General features: G+C 40.6%; 1 protein-coding gene across 5 annotated transcripts in view; it reads left to right on the top strand.

The window, feature by feature from the left end:
• ESPL1 (extra spindle pole bodies like 1, separase) overlaps positions 1-20,047 on the top strand; it is a 48,996-nt gene that overhangs the window by 12,527 nt on the left and 16,422 nt on the right. For 4 of the 5 annotated variants that reach the window (XM_056798122.1, XM_056798125.1, XM_056798126.1 and 1 more), the window contains exons 7-24: positions 4,781-4,974; positions 5,611-5,850; positions 6,034-6,178; positions 6,260-6,398; positions 6,623-6,762; positions 7,192-7,326; positions 7,720-7,839; positions 8,134-8,305; positions 8,647-8,775; positions 9,122-9,278; positions 9,605-9,714; positions 10,110-11,101; positions 11,383-11,734; positions 11,914-12,075; positions 12,220-12,433; positions 12,597-12,784; positions 13,920-14,047; positions 14,408-14,530. In XM_056798122.1, the coding sequence (XP_056654100.1) occupies positions 4,781-4,974; positions 5,611-5,850; positions 6,034-6,178; positions 6,260-6,398; positions 6,623-6,762; positions 7,192-7,326; positions 7,720-7,839; positions 8,134-8,305; positions 8,647-8,775; positions 9,122-9,278; positions 9,605-9,714; positions 10,110-11,101; positions 11,383-11,734; positions 11,914-12,075; positions 12,220-12,433; positions 12,597-12,784; positions 13,920-14,047; positions 14,408-14,530 (3,840 nt within the window). The remainder of the gene's footprint in view (positions 1-4,780; positions 4,975-5,610; positions 5,851-6,033; positions 6,179-6,259; positions 6,399-6,622; positions 6,763-7,191; positions 7,327-7,719; positions 7,840-8,133; positions 8,306-8,646; positions 8,776-9,121; positions 9,279-9,604; positions 9,715-10,109; positions 11,102-11,382; positions 11,735-11,913; positions 12,076-12,219; positions 12,434-12,596; positions 12,785-13,919; positions 14,048-14,407; positions 14,531-20,047) is intronic. The other variant, XM_056798123.1, reaches the window with a different exon arrangement.

Here is a 20,047-nt window from a genome sequence, read left to right as displayed (position 1 = left end):
TGTCCATAATGATGCCATGATTTTTCCCAGCCATTCCCCAAAGGTGGTCTTTATTTTGTTTCTAGCTTTTTGTTTACCCTAAAGGTGCTGATCTAAATATGTTGTTCAATGTAGCAGTATATGCTGAGTAGTAGGATTGCTGGGGGGTGAATGTTATATGGAGGTTTTAGAATGAATTATTGGAATTTGTTTTGGGGTGTGGAGAATGTGTAGTTAGAGTTGTCTTTCAGCAGACCTGCAAATATAGATCATTTTTGTTCGTTTTGCTAATTTGTTGGATATGAGGTGAAAAATCAGTTATAATTTGCAAATCTTTTTTTAGTAATGTGGGACTTTTCAAATATTGATTGGTTATTTGAATTTTTTTCGAAAACCAAATACCCCTTGATCTTGAGGAATGACTCTTGGTCAGTTCTTTATATCTTGGATGATATTTTTTTATCAGTCTTCTCCTGCAAAAAGATTTTCTCAGTTAAGAGTGTCTCTTCTTATGTAAACTGCATTGATTTTGTTAATAAAAAAGCTTTTTAGTTTTTTCTTTTCATTGATAGCTTTTGCTTTTAATTACCTTCATTTCTAAATACTGTATATCCCCTGCCTGTGTATATTCATTCTGTCTCTGAGGAAGCCATTCTTTATAACAAAGAATAAAAAAAAAGAGAGCAAAAAAATCAATCAACTCTGTGAAATTCACTAGCACTTCACCTGAGTTTCATTGTATATACAACATTTCCACATCTGTAGCCTTCCTCTCCTTCAAGGAAAGGAGAAACCAAGTTTCTCATTTCTCTTAGATGACAAACTGGGTCATGACAGTTAACAGTGGCCTTTCTCAGTCTTCGCTTTCCATTTACACAGTTATTCTGTATATTATTTTCCTGGTTCTGTTTATTTCTTGCCACTTTACCTAGACCTGCCTGTGCTTTTCTGTATTTCTCCTATGGCATGTTTCTTATTGCATAGTCATACTCCATGAAGGTAACTTCATGTACCAAAATTGACTTAGCCATTCTCCAAATGATGATGTAGCTCCTTCCTTTCAACTTTTGACCTTTGGAGTATATACCTAGCAGTAGAATCTCTATGTCACAGGGGATGGATATTTTAATCCCTCTTTTAGGATAATGCCTTATCACTTTTCAGAATATTTGGACTAATTCATAGCTTTCTACCAACACTCTATTAGTTAGTGTGCATCTTTTTAAATAACTTAGTGATCCTTTTCAAATTAAGTTTTATTCAGAGTTATTGCGGGTTAAAAAAAAGAAAAGGTCATCAAATTAAATACTTTAAAAATACACAAGAAAAAGTTCAGAAGAGGACAGATATAAATAGAGCAATTTTGTGAATTTAATATATACTTTTAAAAAACAAACCAGATGCAGAAGGTCACATTTTTATGTAGAATGTTTTTCATTCTACTTTGTCTATTTATATATATTGGTATTTGTTGATTACTGTTAAGTTTTTTATTTTTTATTTTATTTTATTTTTCCCCCCTTTTAAACATTATTTTATTTGGTCATTTTCAAACATTATTCATTGGAAGCAAAGATCATTTTCTTTTCCTTCCCCTCCCCCACCTCTCCCATAGCTGATGTGCGATTCCACTGGGTATTACATGTGTCCTTGATTCGAACCCATTTCCCTGTTGTTGGTATTTGCATTAGAGTGTTCATTTAGAGTCTCTCCTCAGTCATATCCCCTCAATCCCTGTAGTCAAGCACTTGCTTTTCCTCAGTGTTTTTACTCCCACATTTTGTCCTCTGCTTGTGGATAGTGTTTTTTCTCCTAGATCCCTGAAATTGTTCAGGGACATTGCATTGACACTAATGGAGAAGTCTATTATGTTCGATTGTGTCACAGTGTCTCAGTCTCTGTGTACAATGTTTTCCTGGTTCTGCTCCTTTTTCTCTGCATCACTTCCTGGAGGTTGTTCCAGTCTCCATGGAATTCCTCCACTACTGTTAAGTTTATATATACAAAATTTTAAAAAAGCTCCAACCACTAATGGGCTCAGGAAATAGGCATTAAATATAATTTCTCTCTCAGTAGAGAGACAGAGAATTGCTAGGGCAGGATTTTTTGTTTTGTTTAGTTTTTTGTTTTTTTCTCCTTTCTTAATTACCTTTTGATGATTCTCTTAAGTTCTGTGTTTGGGCATCAAATTTTCTGTTCAGGTCTGGTCTTTTATTTACGAATGCTTGGAATAAAATATTTTTGCTATTAGTTTTAAGAACTGTTTGTTTATATCCTTTGACCACATAATCACTGAGGAATGAATGACTCCTAATTCAGAATATGTTAATTCTATACTCATCTTGGAATTATCAGAGATGTTTGATGAAAAAGATTTTTTTCCCCTGAGTTGACAACTTTCTTCTTAACTATTTGTTGGGATTGTTCTTTGTGATTGAATGTTTATTGAATTTTATTTCAATAAACATGGTATTTTGGGTACTTATCTCCCTTGCTTAAGAATTCTCCCCAACCTATAGATTTGAAAGGTGCCCTTTTGTATTCTTTAATTGAAGCCCTGCCCTTTTTCATCTTTTCTCTTTCATTAGTGCTTGTGATGTAATTTGGCAGAAAGACTCTGGCAGCAGAGGACAATTAATGACATTCTGTCTCATTTGTTGTGCAGTTTTCTACTAAGCTACTTTAGGGTGAAGAATTGAGATTCATAGGAAATAGAGGAATCCACATAAATCATCAGCATTTCTATATGTTTCCAACACAACTCAGCAGCAAGAGTTAGAAAGAGAAACTCCATTTAAAATCACCCTAGACAATATAAAATTTTTAGGAATCTATTTGCCGAGACAAACACAGGAACTATATGAACACAACTACAAAACACTTTTCACACAATTAAAACTAGATCTAAATAATTTGAAAAACACTAATTGCTCATGGGTAGGTGTAATAGATGACAATATAATAAAAATGACAATCCTACCAAAACTAATTTACTTATTCAGGGCCATCCCTATCAAACTACCAAAAAACTTTTTTATAGAATTAGAAAAAATTATAACAAAGTTCATTTGAAAGAACAAAAGATCAAGACTATCAAGGGTACTAATGGAAAAAGAAATGTGAAGGATAAGAGACCTAGCAGTACTAGATCTTAAACTGTATTATAAAGTGGTAATCATCAAAACAATATGGTACTGGCCAAGAGATAGAAGGGTGGATCAATGGAATAGACTTGGGGTAAATGACCTCAGCAAGATAATGTATAATAAACCCAAAGATCACAGCTTTTGGGACAAGAACCCACTATTTGACAAAAACTGCTCGGAAAATTGGAAAACAGTATGGGAAAAATTAGCTTAAATCTATATCTCACACCCTATACCAAGATAAATTCAGAATGGGTAAATAACAAATATAAAGAGGGAAATGTAAGTTAGGTGAACATAGAATAGTATCCCTGTCAGATCTATGGGGAAAGGAAAGAATTTAAGATCAAGCAAGAGATAGAGAATATTACAAAATGTAAAATAAATAATTTTGATTGCATTAAATTAAAAAGGTTTTTTACAAACATAGGAAATAGAGGAAATGTCATCTTACCTCTGAGGAGGCAGTAGTCTGGGTGGATGAATTTTTTTTTTTTAAACAAACTTATTTTGCTTTTGTATCACCCACATTTCCCTCGGATACCTCTATCTTCCAAAGGTCTGACAAGGACAACCTTTGTAAAAATGAAGAAAAAAGAAAGTTCATTGAAATGTTAACCAACATGTTAAAAAAAAATTTCTGATGTATACAGTAAAGAAGTATTCTGGGATGGCTTCTTTGGAGGGCAGTTTGGAGCTTTTTCTTGAAGGAATAGACAGTGACAATTCTAGGATAGGCAATAAAAGGTTTGTAAATCAGCCCTAAAGAAAAAGGGAACAAATTTTCTAAAGGGAACAATATGCAGAGATGCTAGCCAAAGGTGAGCCTTCTGGAAGAATGGTAAGGGATAGGGTCTGAAAGTTTGAGGAGAGCCATTTGTTTTAAAAAAAAAAATCACTGATGCTTTTTGTAGTTAGTCTACCCCTTTCCCTGCCTAACAAGTTATTCCTTATAATAAAGATTTTAAAGAAAGAATAGAGAGAAGTAGTTTAACAAAACCTACCAATGAATACTCATGTTCTCACCCCTCCCCTCCCCCAGCCTCTGGATGGAAGGGGACATGTGTTTTCCTCAGCTCTTCTTGGTCTTGGTTTGGTCATTTATGGTGTTCAGTTTTGTTTTCTTTTTGTACATGTTATTTTTCTGGTTCTGTTTATTCCACTACATGCTTTGTATTGGGTTATATTCTTACTACTATAGTACATTAACATACCTCAGTTTATCCATTCCTCATCCTTTGGGCATTTTATCCCCATTCTTTGCTACCACAAAAGGGCTACTGTGTCCTTCTTGATAAATATGGGTCTTCTCTTTCTGGCTAAACTTTCTGGAGCATGAGCCTAGTGGTAGAATCTCTGGGTCAGAAGATATGACTACATTAGCTAAAAAGTTAAATTTGGATAATTGTTTTCCAGAATAATGTTTTCCTTTAACATCAACTAGTCCTTTCTTTTGTTGTCTTTGTTACAGTTGTGGGAGGAGAAACTAGACTCATTTTAATTTGCAGTATTCTTACTATTTGTGATTTGTAGCAGTTTTCCCTAAAATTTTTGTTAATAGTTTGAAGCCAGTTCTTGGGTCCATCTGAAATGAATTGGGGACATACATGTCTCCTTAATGGAGTCTTTCTGTCTTCCCCACTCTTTCCTGAAAGCTGCACAAGTGCTTCCGGTTACATGTAGAGAGCCTGAAGAAGCTAGGCCAGCCAGCCCAGGGATGCAGGATGGTGGCTCTGTGGCTGAAGGCCCTGCAGCCCTGCACCCTCGAGCAAATGGCGGAGCCCATCAGTTTCTGGGTCCGTGTCAAGATGGATGCCGCCAAGGCTGGTGACAAGGAACTGCAGCTCAAGTGAGTAAGGCTTATGAGGAGAACCTCTATGGAGTTTTTTTGTGATCACTATGCCCAAGAAAGATTAACTTCTACCCATGGCTATGACATTTTTCCCTGTAACTTCCTATAGTTACAAGGAGTTAAAAAAGATATGGGCTACATGTTGCCGTGCCCCTCTGATGGTATTGAGAGGGGCACTACATGTGCCTTCAAACTTTTATTGAAGAGTTTAGGAATGTGGAATGGGAGGTAGCCAATGAACATGTGACATGGCGTAGGTTTTAACACTGGCTCAATTGACAATCACATAATCAATCAAAGAGGAGGAGGTTAAACAAACATGTGACTTGGGAAGGAATGTGGTCCAACAAGGTGTGAGCTAGGACCCTCTGGCAAATATTGTCCTGCCCAGGAATTCCTCTGTCCTTTGGATTGAAGATTTGGAAGTACAATAATCAATAAGCAACATGACCATGAGTCTGGTGCATGAACACATAAGATACAACATCAATACACCAATCATACTTTCAAAATGCTAATATATCTGGTATGCCACACTCCCCTAATGAGAAATGATGCTGGTTACTCCAAGGAGGGAAGCTAGTGGCTTTTCTGTCAGGGAGAGGCTGGCCCTAAGCACTTCTCTTCCCAAAGGACCCTTCGCGATAGTCTGGCTGGTTGGGACACAGAGCTGCTGACACCCTTGCTGGTAGAAGAGTTGCGAAGCTATAAAGTGATCCGGGCCGACACAGGACAAGAACGCTTCAATGTGATTTGTGACTTGTTGGAGCTGAGTACAGAAGAGACACCAGCTGGGGCCTGGGCACGGGCCACCTATTTGATAGAGCTTGCCCAAGTGCTGTGCTACTATGACTTTGCCAAGCATGCCAACTGGTAAGAAATAAAGATTGGGATGGGGTAGAGACTGCCTTTTGACTCTGCTCTGTCCTCTAATAATCCTGATGCCAATGGGACTGACCTTAAGCTGCCTGACCTTAGTGATTCCTCAGTGGGCATCTTGCTGGGACTCTCACCATGCTCCCACTAACATTCATCCCTTGCCTTTCTTCCATACAGCTCAGCTTTGGAGGCTGTGCAGGAGGCCCTGAAACTGTTAGAGTCTGTACAGCCGGAAGGCCAGGCCACAGACCAGTTTTTGGATGATAAGGCACAGGCTTTGCTGTGGCTTTACATCTGTAGCCTGGAGACCAAAATGCAGAAAGTGAGTCTGGATCAGGAGGGGGAAGTGGGGCCACTGCCCTGAGCCTAGATCCATAGCACTCCCTGCTTTTCTCTTTCTCAGGGCATTGAACAGGACTTGAGGCTGAAGTTGCAGCCCAGCTCGATAGAATTGGAAACCAATGACTTGAACTATGAGGATAAAATCCAGGATGACCATTTCCTCTACAGTAGCATTGCCTTCAATCTGGCTGTGGATGCTGGTGAGGGCTTTAGGAGCATGGGAAGCTAGGGGGCCAAGGTCTTGCTGACTAAAGTTCTGGATGAGATGGGATCACTTAATTACATCTTAAGAATAGATACAGATAAGGTGGAAGTAGGGTTGGCATGCATGGGGAAAGGGGTTTCTTTTTTCTAGATTTTCTCTCACTAGTGTCTATGTCTTTCATGTTCTGAAGCCAGCTTTAATATCTTTTCTGTTTTTCAGCTCAGTCTAAATGTTTAGATCAGGCACTGGCCCTTTGGAAGGAGATGCTAAAAAAAGGGCAGGTGCCCACCGTGAGATGTCTACAACAGACCACTGCCTCCCTCCAGATCCTGGCTGCTCTCTATCAGATGGTGGCCAAGGTAATAGAGGGACATTGTTTTCAGTACTTACCACAATGTGCCTTAACATGGAGCAGTATTTGGTAAATAACTGAATGAATATCTCTGGCATGAAGAAACTTAATTTTCTGGATATAGCTTCCCAGACAACCTAGGATCAACCTTAGAAGGTCAGAGAGACTTGTGGTCTCTAGTTCTCTCACATTCCACATTTTTTCTGTTTTGAAATCTTGGTGGGAAATCCCAAGAACTCCAAATTTTGGTGTATTCTTCTTAGTATTTCTTTGTTGCTGGGTTAGGGGTCAAGAACTACCTTTTTTGAAACAGAATCTCAGCCTGGCCCTGTGGCCAGGACTAAGACTCCAAGGGGCTTTGGGGAATAGATGGTTAAGGTTAGAAAAGGTGTTGGTACCTCTGGTGTTCTTGGTTAAACCATTCCTGGGTTCTTAGCCCCTACAGGCTCTGGAGACACACTTGTTGCTCCGTACTCTCTCAGAAAATGTTAAGGACTACATTAGAGCAGCCAGTGCCTCCTGCCATATCACTCGGCTCCTTCTGACACTAGACTGTCCCGGCTATGCTCAGGTGAGTACTAGGCCAGCCTTGCCTTGTGCTTAGGGGAGGGAATAATTCTGATGCCCTCTCTCTCTTTGCAGATTAGCTAATGGAACAGGGGTCATCTATCTTCCCTAGAACTTATTCTTATGCCTCATGACACTCATACAATAAGGAGTTTGGAGAATGGGCAAAAACAGCAGGATGAGAAGTCTTTAAACTGTACCTTTTTAAAAGTTTATTATAAATAAATTAGGGGCACATAGAATAGTTTACCTGTCAGATTGATGATGAAAATTATAAGTAAAAATTATGACCTAGAACTTCTTAACTGTCTATATCTTTTTCAGTGCTTTAATGACATTATTTTATCTTAGCCACTTGTTGCTTTTTCTGGTAACAATTCTCATATTGTTCCTCTAGTTCTACTTGGAGGAGGCAGAGTCCAGTCTGCAGCTCAGTGATCACACCAGTGATGGATACTTGCTCCACACCCAAACCTGTGCCCTACTTCGAAGTCAGCTTTACTGCCTCCAGAAAAAGGTGCCTCTTCACTTCTGTTTTTGGGAAAAGAGTTTGGGGACTCATATAATCTGTAGGGTATTCTTGGGTGGGGATGGAGAGGCAAGGTAGAGACATACCTAACTGAGAAGGGATGGTTTCCATCCTTTTCCTCTTGAAGTAGGATAAGACCACTCAGTCTTTCTGTGAGAAGATATGGACTTTAGTACTCCATTTCTTAGAGGGCCATATATCCTCAGAGAGGTTGGAAGTGGAAGTGGTATTGATTGTTTCCTGATAGATGTTTGTGCATGTTTTCTGCACTACCCTTCCCAGGTGACTGAAGGCCTCTCTTTGTTGCTGTCTGTGGTACGGGATTCAACCCTTCAAAAATCTTCTAAGGCTTGGTACTTGCTTCGGGTCCAGGCTTTGCAGGTGGTGGCTGTCTACCTTAGTCTTCCCTCGAGCAGTCTTTCTGTCCAGCAGTGGGAGCAACTTTATACTCAAGGTACATGCCTATGTGAGAGAAAGAGCAAGGGCACTTCCATGCACCAGAGACACCTTGGGAAGAGTCTTTCCATGCATGGTTCAAGGGAACCTGTTTATTTCAGTGGCTAGTTTCCAAACTACCAATGCAATCTCTGGCTCATCTTTATTTCTTCCTTTATTATTGGTTTAGATCTAGGAGTCTAGACTTATCTAGGATCTACTCTCTGTAGAGCTAAGTAGCCACTCTTCATCCATTCCCTAGAAATGCTAATGAGATTTGTACTTATTCTGAACTTGGGGAAGTTCTGCCCATAACCTTTTTCTTTTTCCTGCTTCTTCCGGCCCCATTTCCATACACAGGCTGGCAAACCTCTGAGATAGCTCTCATTGAGTCCCACAAGCTCCTTCGAAGCATTATCATCCTTCTGATGGGCAGAGACTTGCTCTTTGTTCAGCAGTCAGCAGTGGACGCTGCCTTTCTTGACTATGGTAGGTCCTTTTTTTATTTTTATATAACTATTGCCTTCCATCTTAGAATCAATATTATATATTGGTTCCAAGGCAGAAGAACAGTAAGAGCTAGGCAGTGGGGGTTAACTCAGGGTCACACAGCTAGGGAGTGTCTGAGGCCAGATTTAAACTCAAAACCTCCCATCTCTGGGCCTGGCTCTCATTGCACTGAGCCACCCTGTTGTTCCTGGTCCTTTCCTTCTTTCTCAGACTTGTCAATAGGTTTTGGGGGTGGGGGTGTCCTTTGAAGTTCAGGATGCAGGGACTAGATGAAGGCAATGCCTGTGGTTGGGGATGCAGCAATATCTTCCTACCTTTGGTATAGGTGAGAACCTAGTACAGAAGTGGCAAGTTCTTGCAGAGGTCCTGGGATGCTCAGAGAAGCTGGTAACCTTGTTGGGACGCCTGGGCACTGTAAGTGAAGCCAAGGCCTTCTGCCTGGAGGCACTGAGGCTTGCCATGAAGCTGCAGTGTGTTCGCCAGTGAGTGCTGGGGACAGGGTGGGGAAGGGAGGAAGGCAATGACTCTTAAGCTTTCCTTTGTCCTTGGGGAAAAGTCCAATCCTGTGGACTCCCTGATACCCACAGTGTAGGGTTCTGTTCCTTCCCTTTCAAGCTACCTTCGCCCAGGGGATTGGGATGTTCAGCCCAACCATCCCAACCAAACTCTTAGGAGATAGGATTTGGTAGAAGTGGAAAGAAACTGTGGATGTCATAAGAGAGGGACAATGGCAATCACAGGGGAAAAATTAAAAAAGAAAGCCTACTGATGGCTTATTTTTCCTCCTATACACTCCTCCCTCCAAAAGGTGTTCCCTGTTCCTGGTGCTAAAGGGAGAACTAGAACTAGCCCGAAATGATCTTGACCTTTGCCAGTCGGACTTAGAGCAAGTGCTGTTTCTGCTTGGGTCTAGTACAGGTGAGTGACTGAAGGCCTCAAGCTGCAGAGGTTGGTGAGAAGGATAAGATGGATGGAGTAGCTCAAACTTGGTCTCTTCTGAGCAGATTAATCCCTGACTCCAGAGCAAATTTTCAAGTGACAACCTGCATAAAGAATTGAGATTAGAAATAAGGAGTCACTTTATTCCTGTCATACTTAAGTATAACCATAGGAGACCTGAGACAGTGGACTTCCCCTTCAGCTTATAATTCAAAGATGCTATCTGGAATGGTTGATTTGGCAACACTTTGAGACAGAAGGATGACCTTTCAAGATAATCCTCCTGTCCTGAGGTTTAATGATTTCATGTTTGATGGGATTTTAGAAGTTTTCTTGTCCAACTCCTACTTGATTTAGCTTCTTAACCTCCCCAGAGTTCGAAGGGATAGCCCAGCTGCCAAACACTGTGAAAAGGATCCATCCCCAGAAAGGACAACAGGAGCCTCGCATACAGCCCGGTTCCAAGCTATCTGAAGAGGAAGCCTTCCTGAAGGGTCCTGCTCTGCAGCTGGTAGCCACTGTGGAGAAGGATCCTGGCCCCTCAGTGTCCTCCCCTGTTCTGAAAAGCAAGCCTCGGCCTTGCCCTGCCTTCCTTTCCCACTCGCTTTCCTGCAGCTGCATTCTTTGTACTGACCCTGCTCTGGTAGTTGTCTGCCTTCGGTGGCTGCTAGTCTCTGCCGGGGCAGAACTGTCCTCCGGTCATCAGGCCAAAGGCCTGGACATGTTACGGTCTGTGCTCAGGAGATGCCCAGGGGCCACACATCATCTGGCACAGGTTTTACAAGCTACTTTGAGCCAAGAAGCATCCCCCTCACCTGCTCCAGGATTCTTAGAGGACCTCATTGCTCAGGCTTATGCTCATTTAGCCCTGGAAGGCATAAACCATCCACCGGACAAAGGCCTCTGGGACATCCTTGAGACTGGCCTGAATTTTGTTGCTTCCAGGACTCCTTTCCTGAACCCCTGGCATGCCAGCCTTCTTGTGACAAAGAGCCTGGCAACACTATCCAGTCTCAGCTGTTGTACCACTCAGCTCTTTGGGAACACTTGGGCCTGGCAACCTCCAGCAGCAAAGCTCTCCCAGATGTCAAAGTCTTCTAAAAATCAGAGCCAAAATGGTCCAGGAGAAAGAGGCAAACAAACGGCCTCTAGTGACTTGGCCCTCCACACTCCCTCCCCAGAGGAGCTGGGTGAGAAGCCTTCAGCTGGGCCAAAGCCCATCAGGAAGCCTTGTACCCCGAAGCAGCCAGGTCAGGCTGGCCCCCATGCATCCTTCACAGTGTTTGATGAGGAACTTTCTAGCCAAGGCAAATCCGATTTAGCCAAGGCCCCGAGGGTGAGGTGCAGAGTCCAAACTCGTCTGAAGGTAAAGTAGAGGAACTCAACTAGATGGAGGGTTTGGGGTGTTTGTTGTTCCGTCAGGTGCTTGTTGTGTGCCAGGTATATCATAAAACACAATCACTAACATTCAGGACTTCAGACAGACTGGGAACATTCCAGACAGGAAACTCTCTTGGTCTTTCCTTCTTTGCTTTTGGGACCACTGAGCAAAGACCAAGTGTGCGTGTAGATGGAGGGGCAACATGGAATTCCTGAGCTGTGTGGCTCTAGCTATGTATCTGTATTTCCCATTTTTCCCATGGCTAGGTGAACTTTAGCGATGACGATGAAGATCGTCCCCCTTCCCATGGACTGGCTGAAAAACCCAAGAGACGAGGAGCTGCCCCTCGAGGCAGGGGGAGGGGGGGCAGGGCCTTGAGGCTGAAGACGGATGCCCAAGGTGATCCAGGGGGCTCTGGGGACCAGTCTGCCTGCATCAGGCGAACTCGCCAGAGCCACAAAGTGGGGGTCGAGGAGCAAGTCCCTCAGAGGGCCCTTCGACGGCAGGCCAATGTAGACGTGGAGCTCATGAGGACCATTCCTGAAGAACAGACAACCACGAAACTGGACATGAGTGTGGAGATGCTGCAAGATTCCGATGAGGGAGGCAGAGCCTCAGGTATGATGGAGGGAGGATGCAGGACTGCCTAGAATTTGAGTGTTGTCTTTAGGGGGAACTGTAAATACAATGTTTCACAAGGAGGCAGGAGGAATGGTCCTGGGGGACTGGAGGGGACAACGAGGTCATAGGGCAGGGCGGAAGTGGGGTGGAGTGACAGCTCAGAGCTCTGCCCCCAGCAGGACAGAATGCCTGGCAGGACACTGCCATGGGAGAGTGTGAAGTGGTGAGACGAGATGCCAGCAAGGAAGTGCCACCTTTCCCACCCCTAGAGAAGAGGGAAGGTGATCGAAGTCAGCATGGTCCCCAGACCAGGCCTGCATCTACCCCAGCAGCCTTTGGTGAGTGGAGCAGCTTGGAGAGGGTAGAGGGGCCCAGGTACCCTTCAGGGCACGAGAAGCTACAAGGGCAGGTAGGAGGGAAGGGTGCAGAGGTCTCTCTAGATGTGGAGACATCCCAATGAAAAGTACTCTGCCCCGTCCCAGGCCAGCCCACCCTCGAATCCATCTATGACTCCCTGAGCATTGCCTTCCGCTGTGTCAGCCACTGCCCCCCGAGTGAGCTCTATGCTCAGCTGTGTCGTCTCCTTGCTCTGTGCCTGGGACACCGGGACCCCCACACCACTGCCTTGTTGGTCACTGAGTCTATGTCCATCACCTCTCGGCACCAGCTGCTCACCACCGTGCACCGTCATCTCCAGTGAGTAACTTTCCCCTTTCTGAGTTCTTGGGAGTCTGCGTCTTGTTTTGAGGACCCCTCTCCCCTGGGGCTTAAGCCTTCAGAGGAGGGTCTGAGAGGCAAGGCTAGAAGCTGCTTAACCTGCTTTCCTCCCACCTTTCTTCCTGGCCCTGGCCACTCATAGCAAAGCCCAGAAGCGGCAAGCAGCAGATGTGGTGGAGCAGCTCCAGGGCCTGAGCCTACAGGAAGAGCCCAGAGGGGTCCCCTTTGGCCGCCTGCAGCACCTCTTTTCATTCAGGACACCCACCAGTGGCTGCTTCCCGCAGCCCGAGAAGGAGAGCTTCCAGGAGCTTCTGGCTCAGATGCCTAGCGGTAGGCTTGAGGGCCTTGTGTCCTAGCTGTAGCACATTTAGAGCTTTGGCTGTTCATGGATCTGGGTTTGTAGGTCCTGGAACTTGTGTCCAAGGTGGTCAGACGGGGTAAGGAAGAAGGACATGTCTTCCAGGGCTGCCCACAAAATACAGAGCACTCTGTCTGTCCCTTTCCTTCATGAAAACACCTGAAGGAAAAGAGACAAAGCCTGGAGTGGAATGGTGTGCTATTACTTCTGTTTGCTCCTCTGCCCCACAGTTAGGCCATCCTTTCCTAGATAGGACTTTGTACCAGCATCTCGAGGGTGACTCGAATTTATTACATCCCCACCATGTGCCTCTTGATGTAGGAGCACTCTGCAAGCAGGCAAGGACATACAGACACAGCAGGCTCAGAAACCAGGGGCCGAGCCACATAGCTCTCTGCATAGTAGTCAGTGCAAGGGACTGTGACTAGTTGGGCAGATGAAGGAAACCTTGTGCATAAGATCATGTTTAAAGAGGAGGACAGCAAGGTGCCTCGGTGAATATGGTCCTAGGCCTAGAGATGGGAGGTTCTGGGTTCAAATGTGACCTCAGACTCTCCCTAGATCACCCCACATGCCTAGCCCTTACCAATCTTTTGCCCAGGTATTGACTTAGCATTGATTCCAAGATGGAAGGTAAGGGTTTTAAAAGCAAAGATATGGAAAAAGAAGCTATTTGAGCATCAGAGACAAGGCCAATTTGGCTGTCAGGAACAGATAGTCATATCCAGTGAAGCTGGGCTGGTAGGTTGTGTCAGATTGTTTGGTGCTTTAAATGAGGGGCAGCTAGGTGGCTCAGTGGATAGCCAGGCCTGATCACAAGCGGTCCTGAATTCAAATCTGTTCTCAAGCACTTTCTAGCTGTGTCACCTTGAGCAGGTCAATAAATTCTAATACAGAAGGTTAGGATTTTAAAAAAGGTCTTATGAACTGCCTTTTGTTGGCCATACCATTGAATCATGAATTCCCTAGGAGTTCAGAGGAGGGAAAAATCACTATGATTTTGGCAAGCCTTTATAAAGAAGAGAAGATGTAACCTGGGTCAAAAATAGAAATCAGAGTTTCTCTTCTAGTAGCTGACAAAATTGTATGCATGCATTTTTGTCATAGGAGTGACAGTGTGTGTGCTGGCTTTGGTCAGCCTCCAGTCTGGAACTGTCAGGGATACATTACTATTGACACGGCTGGAAAAGAACACTCCCCCCGTCACCATTCAGATACCCACTGCCCAAACAAAGGTTGGTACCAGGGCTGAAAACAAGAGCTCGTGGCCAGTGTTGGATGTTACTTTGGGGTAGAGAAGGGGGATGAAAGTGGAATAAAGGGACTCCAGCAAATATTCTCTTAAAAAGCTGCCTTTGAGAAAGAACTGTTGGAGTCAGAATGCAGTTGAAATTTTTCACTTGTTTATATGGGTTTTGATTTTATATGATTATTCACTTATAAAAATGAACAATACTGAAATATGCTTTGCATGATTGAAAAGAAGAAACTGATCCTTGCTGCTCTCATTGTCTTAGAAAACCATGAATTGACATTATCTAGGATATATTTTTAATTTATATTTTATAAAACATTTCCCAATTACATTTTAAAAGCTGCCTCTGAGTTCGGCCTTGGAAGAGTTTAATTTAATCCAGAAAGAACAGAAGGAGAATAGCAACTGTACAGAGAAGTCCAAGTGGTGGGCAACTCGGCTGAAACTGGATCGAAGGATGGAGGTATTTGGTTGGGGCCCTTCTTTCCACAGGGAATTTCCATCATCTTCTCTTTATGTGTCTTTTTGAACCAAAGTGTATGTTCCCCAGTCTATGACTGTAACAGGCGACTTAAATCATGAAGAAATAGCATTGTGCTTTCCTGTCAGTTCCAACACATCCCTGTGTGACTGTGGGCAAACATCAACCCTCTCAGCTGTGACTTCTGTCTACCTGATGGGGTCACTGGGCCATCACCATGCTTGAGTTGGTGTTTTAAGTAGACTTCTATTGATATCTTGTTTTACATTAACATGTATTTTTCTTGATATTCCCCTCCTTCACTCAGAGCTGTCCCCAAGGACAAAAACTTTTTTTTTTCAAAACTGATTAATATATTGAAAAAATATATAACATTATATGTAATGTGCCATACCCCTGGGTCTGCCACTTCTGCAAAAGCATTAGGGACAGGGGAAGAATCTCCTCATTTTTCTTGTGAGGACAAACTTATTCTTTATATAATTCTTTGTTTTTTTTAATTAATTAATTTTTTACCAATTACATGTAATAAATTTCCACATAAGTTTTCCAAAGTTACATGATCCAAATTGTCTCCCTCCCTTCTTCTTTCCCCCTCCCAGAACTGGCAAATAACTCAGTCTGGGATATACATGTATTATCATGCAAAACATTTCCATATTGTTCATTTTTGTATGTGAATAATCTTATAAAACACAAAACCAAATAGCCAACTGAAAAAATCACATGTTTTCATTTGCATTCTTACTCCAACAATTCTTCCCCAAGAGACAGTTACCATTCTTTGTCCTAAGTCCCTCAGAATTGTCCTGGATCTTTGTATTGCTGAGAGTAGCTCAGTTTACCACATTTGGTTGTTCCACAGAGTATACAATGTTCTCTTGGTTCTGCTTCTTTCACTCTGCATCAGTTCACATAGGTCTTTCCAGCTCTTTCTGAAATCATCCTGTTCATCATTCCATATAGCATAATAGTATTATATCTCCATCATATACCATAATTTCTTCAGCCATAACCTAATAGATGCACATCCCTTTAATTTCCAATTCTTTGCCACAATTAAACAAGCAGCTTTAAATATTTTTGTGCAAGTACGTTCTTTTCCTTTTTTTTTCCTCTTTGAGAGATAGATCTATTAATGGTATTACAAGATCAAAGGATATGCAATGTTTTATACCCCTATAGGAATAATTCCAAATTGCCCTCCAGAATGTTTGGATCAGTTCACAATTCCACCAGCAATTCATTGGTGTTCCAATTTTGTCACATCCCCTCCAACATTTATCATTTTTCTTTACTGTCATATTGGCCAATCTGCTAATGTGAGGTAGTACCCCAGAGTTGTTTTAATTTGCATTTATTTCTTTAATCAAGAAGGATTTAGAACATTTTTTGTATGATTATTGATAGCTTTGATTTCTTCTTCTGAAAACTGCCTATTCGTCCTTTTGACCATGTGCAATTGGGGAATGACTTGAATTCTCATAAATATGATTTAATTCTTTATATATTTGAGAAATGCAACCTTTCTCAGAGAAATTTGTTATAAAATTTTTTTCCCAGTTTGTTGCTTCCCTTCTAATTTTGGTTGCATTGGTTTTGTTTGTACAAGACCTTTTTAATTTAATATAATCAAAATTATTAATCACACATCTCGTAATGCTCGTTATCTCTTGTTTATTCATATAAATTCTTCCCTTCTTCTTAGATCTGACAGGTAAACTATTCTATGTTCCCCTAATTTACTTACAGTATTCTTTATGTCTAAATCATGCGCCCATTTTGGCCTTATATTAGTATAGGGTCTAAGATATTGATCTAAATCAGATTTTTACCATACTGTTTTCCAAATATCCCAGGAGTTTTGTCAAATGGTGTTCATATCTGAAAAGCTGGGATCTTTGGGTTTATCAAACATTAGATTGCTGAGGTTATTTACCTCTAATATATTCCATTAATCTACCCTTCTGCTTCTGTTTTTCAGCCAGTACCAGATCATTTTGATGATTGCTGCTTTACAATACAGTTTAAAAACTGGTACTGGTAGGCCCCTATCCTTCAAAAAAATTTTTTTTCATTAATTCCCATGATGACAGTCTTGATCTTTTGTTCTTCGAAATAGATTTTGTTATTATTTTTTCTAGATCAATAAAATAGTTTTTTTGGTAGTTTGATTGCCACGGCACTGAGTAAGTTATGTAGGATTGTAATTTTTATTATATATTAACTGTTATATGTAAATATAATTTTGATAGGGGGAAGGAAAGTAATAGAGAGGGATAAACATATAAATATAGAATTTATTAACAGATAAGGGTAAGGTTTTGGGAATGAGGGGAAAAGGTTAGCATCTGACAACCCCACTATTAAACCCACTATCTAAAATACTCTAATCTAAATACCTATGTTTCTTATGGTTAAGTCCAACAGGGGACCAGATTTCTCACACACAGAGAGTCCTTGGTTGTTCAGGTACAGGGATCCAGTTGAGTTCTCAATTGTACCAGGGAAAACAGGGTTTCTCCAGTTTCACTCTGTCCACCAGAGTGTATGGATATGTCCTCTCAACCTTGTATGGTGGAATTAAAAGAGGCTGCTTGTTAGCTGTCCAGGGGAGTCCAGGAGAGATGAGATTTTCACCTTCCAGGCTTTACCTTCAGGTCCAGTGTGTCTGTTGGGGAACTGTCTCTTCAACAGTTTAGAATCCTGACAGCCCTGGAAGAATTCTGAGTCTCATGCCCTGTCAATCATTCCTTGCATAAATTTTATATTCCTTTGCTACAGCCCCCCCTTTGCACAAAGCCTAAATTGTGTTGAAAACATTATTTTGGCATTTGTGCACAAATTAACTTACTTACAGATTACTTAAACTAAAATATCTACCCAAAATAACAAACCACCTACACTCAACTATCTTAACCTATCTCATACTATCCTATTCTAGTGATTTCATCAAGGAAAGGAAAAAAAAGGAATTAAATAACGAACAAATACAAATTTCAAACATATGCAAAAGCACAACAAATAACATCAAAAGCAAAAGATAAACACAACTTCCATGCAAACATTAAACTTATAGATACTACTTTTATCAACTAATACAAAACATACTACTACTATTGTAATGCATAATAACAAACCTAGAGAAAATTTTTTTTGAAAATTACAATAAACACATTGCATAAATTTTACACAGAAATCAAACCAAAACATTAAACTCACTTATGCAAACTACATGTAACAATAGGTGCATAAGCATTCTATTTACATAAATTTTACATATATACACATATACACACAGTACATACATAGAATATATGCACGTGTGCTACACATAACTCACATACATATGTGATACATGTATGTTACATGTGGTTATATGTACACTATAAACAGTTAATTTACAATCCTTTTATACACACTATTTACATGTGTATTTACAATTTTGTGTGATATGTGATGTTATGTTATTTGTGTTATGTTGTTATTATATATGTTGTAATGCAAGTCAGTACTTTATCTGCTTTATCTTAAATTTTAATCTTTAACTAAAGCCCTATCTTAATAAGATTCTCCTGTCTACTTATATTTCTATACTAAATTAAGTATCTACCTAATTTTTGTTAGTAACTAATTTATAACTACTTAAAACATTGTTAGTACCCTAACTATACATTGTTTTACTCCTTCACATAGCAAATCAATGTAACCTAACCATGTTTATGTATTTGTATTTATGTTTTGCTATGTTATGTTGTTTTGCTAGTATTATGTTAGTGTTACTGTTGCATATTATATACTTACCACTACTTCAGATTTTTTCCTCCTGTTTTAATCTCATCTTGCTTGAATAATTCTTCTCCAACTCCATGGTAGTAAATATATTTATGAATGTTTGGGAATATGTGTCATGTTGTTTTGTGTTATGATTCATTACCCAAAATTTTAATTCATTAGTCCATTAATCCAATGATCCTTTTCATTACAAGTTTCTCAAAGTCTTTAAATTTATAAAGTTTTCAGTCTTTTGACAATATCCATTAATTTCCTGTATTCTCCTCTTGATCTGCATTGTCCTCTTCCACTGGAATGGTCCTCTCCTTACTGATCTTTTTGACTGCAGACTCAATTTGACTGATGATTCTCACTTTCCACTATTTATTCTTCAATTTCTTCTTGTTCAATAATTTGTACATTTTCATTATTTATACCATGTGCTAATTTTATATGTGAACAATGATACCATGAATCTCTATCCAAAACTTTTACTGAAGATAGAGATACTAACACAATGGTGTAAGGACCTAGCCAACTCTCTTGAGTTGCTGATGTTTTAGCATATACCATATCTCCTGGTTTGAAATTATGGAAAGAATAATCCAATGGACCACCTTGGATCAATATTCTCATATCATGTGATTCTTTGAGTTGTTGTTGTAAAGCACTTAAGTAGGAAGCAAGTTGACAATCTCCTCCTAAGAGAGATGTATAGATTGTCTTATAAGTCTTTGCCTGTAGTGGAGCAGGTCCAAAGAGCACTTCATAGGATGATACGTGTAAATCTGCTCTTGGTCTAGTACCAAAACAACCAAAACAAAGCTATGGGAAGAATATCTGGCCATTTTAGATGAGTTTCATTACAGATCTTCCCCACCATAGTCTTGAGAGTTCCCTATTTACACACTTTATTTGACCTAAACTTTGTGGGTAATAAGGAATATGATATGTTGGTGTTATTCCTAGATTCTCATAGACTCTTTTCAGGATATCCTGGGTGAAATGAGATAAGTGGTACTCCAAATCTAGGAATAATTTTCTTTCTTTTTTTTTTTAAACAATATTTTACCTAGGAATAATTTTCTTAACACTTACCACAAAGCTAGCTATATTTGTGTTTCATGGAAATGCTTCAAGCCACTTAGTTAATCTGTCTACTATTATCAGACAAAACTTGTATCTTCCAGCTTTTGGTATAGTGATGTAATCAATTTACAGACTCAAATGGACAATATGCTAAAGGTCTACCACCTAAATAAACCTTTCTGTCTGAATGCCCCTTGATTGAATTTTTGGCAAACAGAACAGCTTGTACAGATCTTATTAGCTACAGTACTTATTCCAGGAGCTACTCATTGCTTTTTTATAGAGTCAACTATAGCTTGAGTACCAAAATGACTTTATGTGGATGGCTTGACACAAATAATTATACAACTCTTTTGGTAACAGTGGTTTTCCAGTGTCTGCAACCCATATTCCATGTTCTTTCCTTGCTCCAAACTTCTTCCACTTTTTAATTTCTGAGTCTACATAAATTTTTTCTAGATCATCAGATTCAGTAGTTGACAAATTCATTACATATACTTGGAGCATTACTGGCAGCAAATTTTGCAGTTATATTAGCTCTATGATTTCCTTTAGAGACCGAATCTCTGCCATAAGTATGACTTCTACAATGGATTAGATAATATCCAACAATTCAGTTATTATTTCTGCATGATA

The sequence above is a fragment of the Monodelphis domestica genome, chromosome 5, assembly GCF_027887165.1.
Source record: "Monodelphis domestica isolate mMonDom1 chromosome 5, mMonDom1.pri, whole genome shotgun sequence".
NCBI lineage: Eukaryota > Metazoa > Chordata > Mammalia > Didelphimorphia > Didelphidae > Monodelphis > Monodelphis domestica.
Note: the sequence above shows the minus strand (reverse complement) of the source record. Positions and strands in the feature narration are given on the sequence as shown.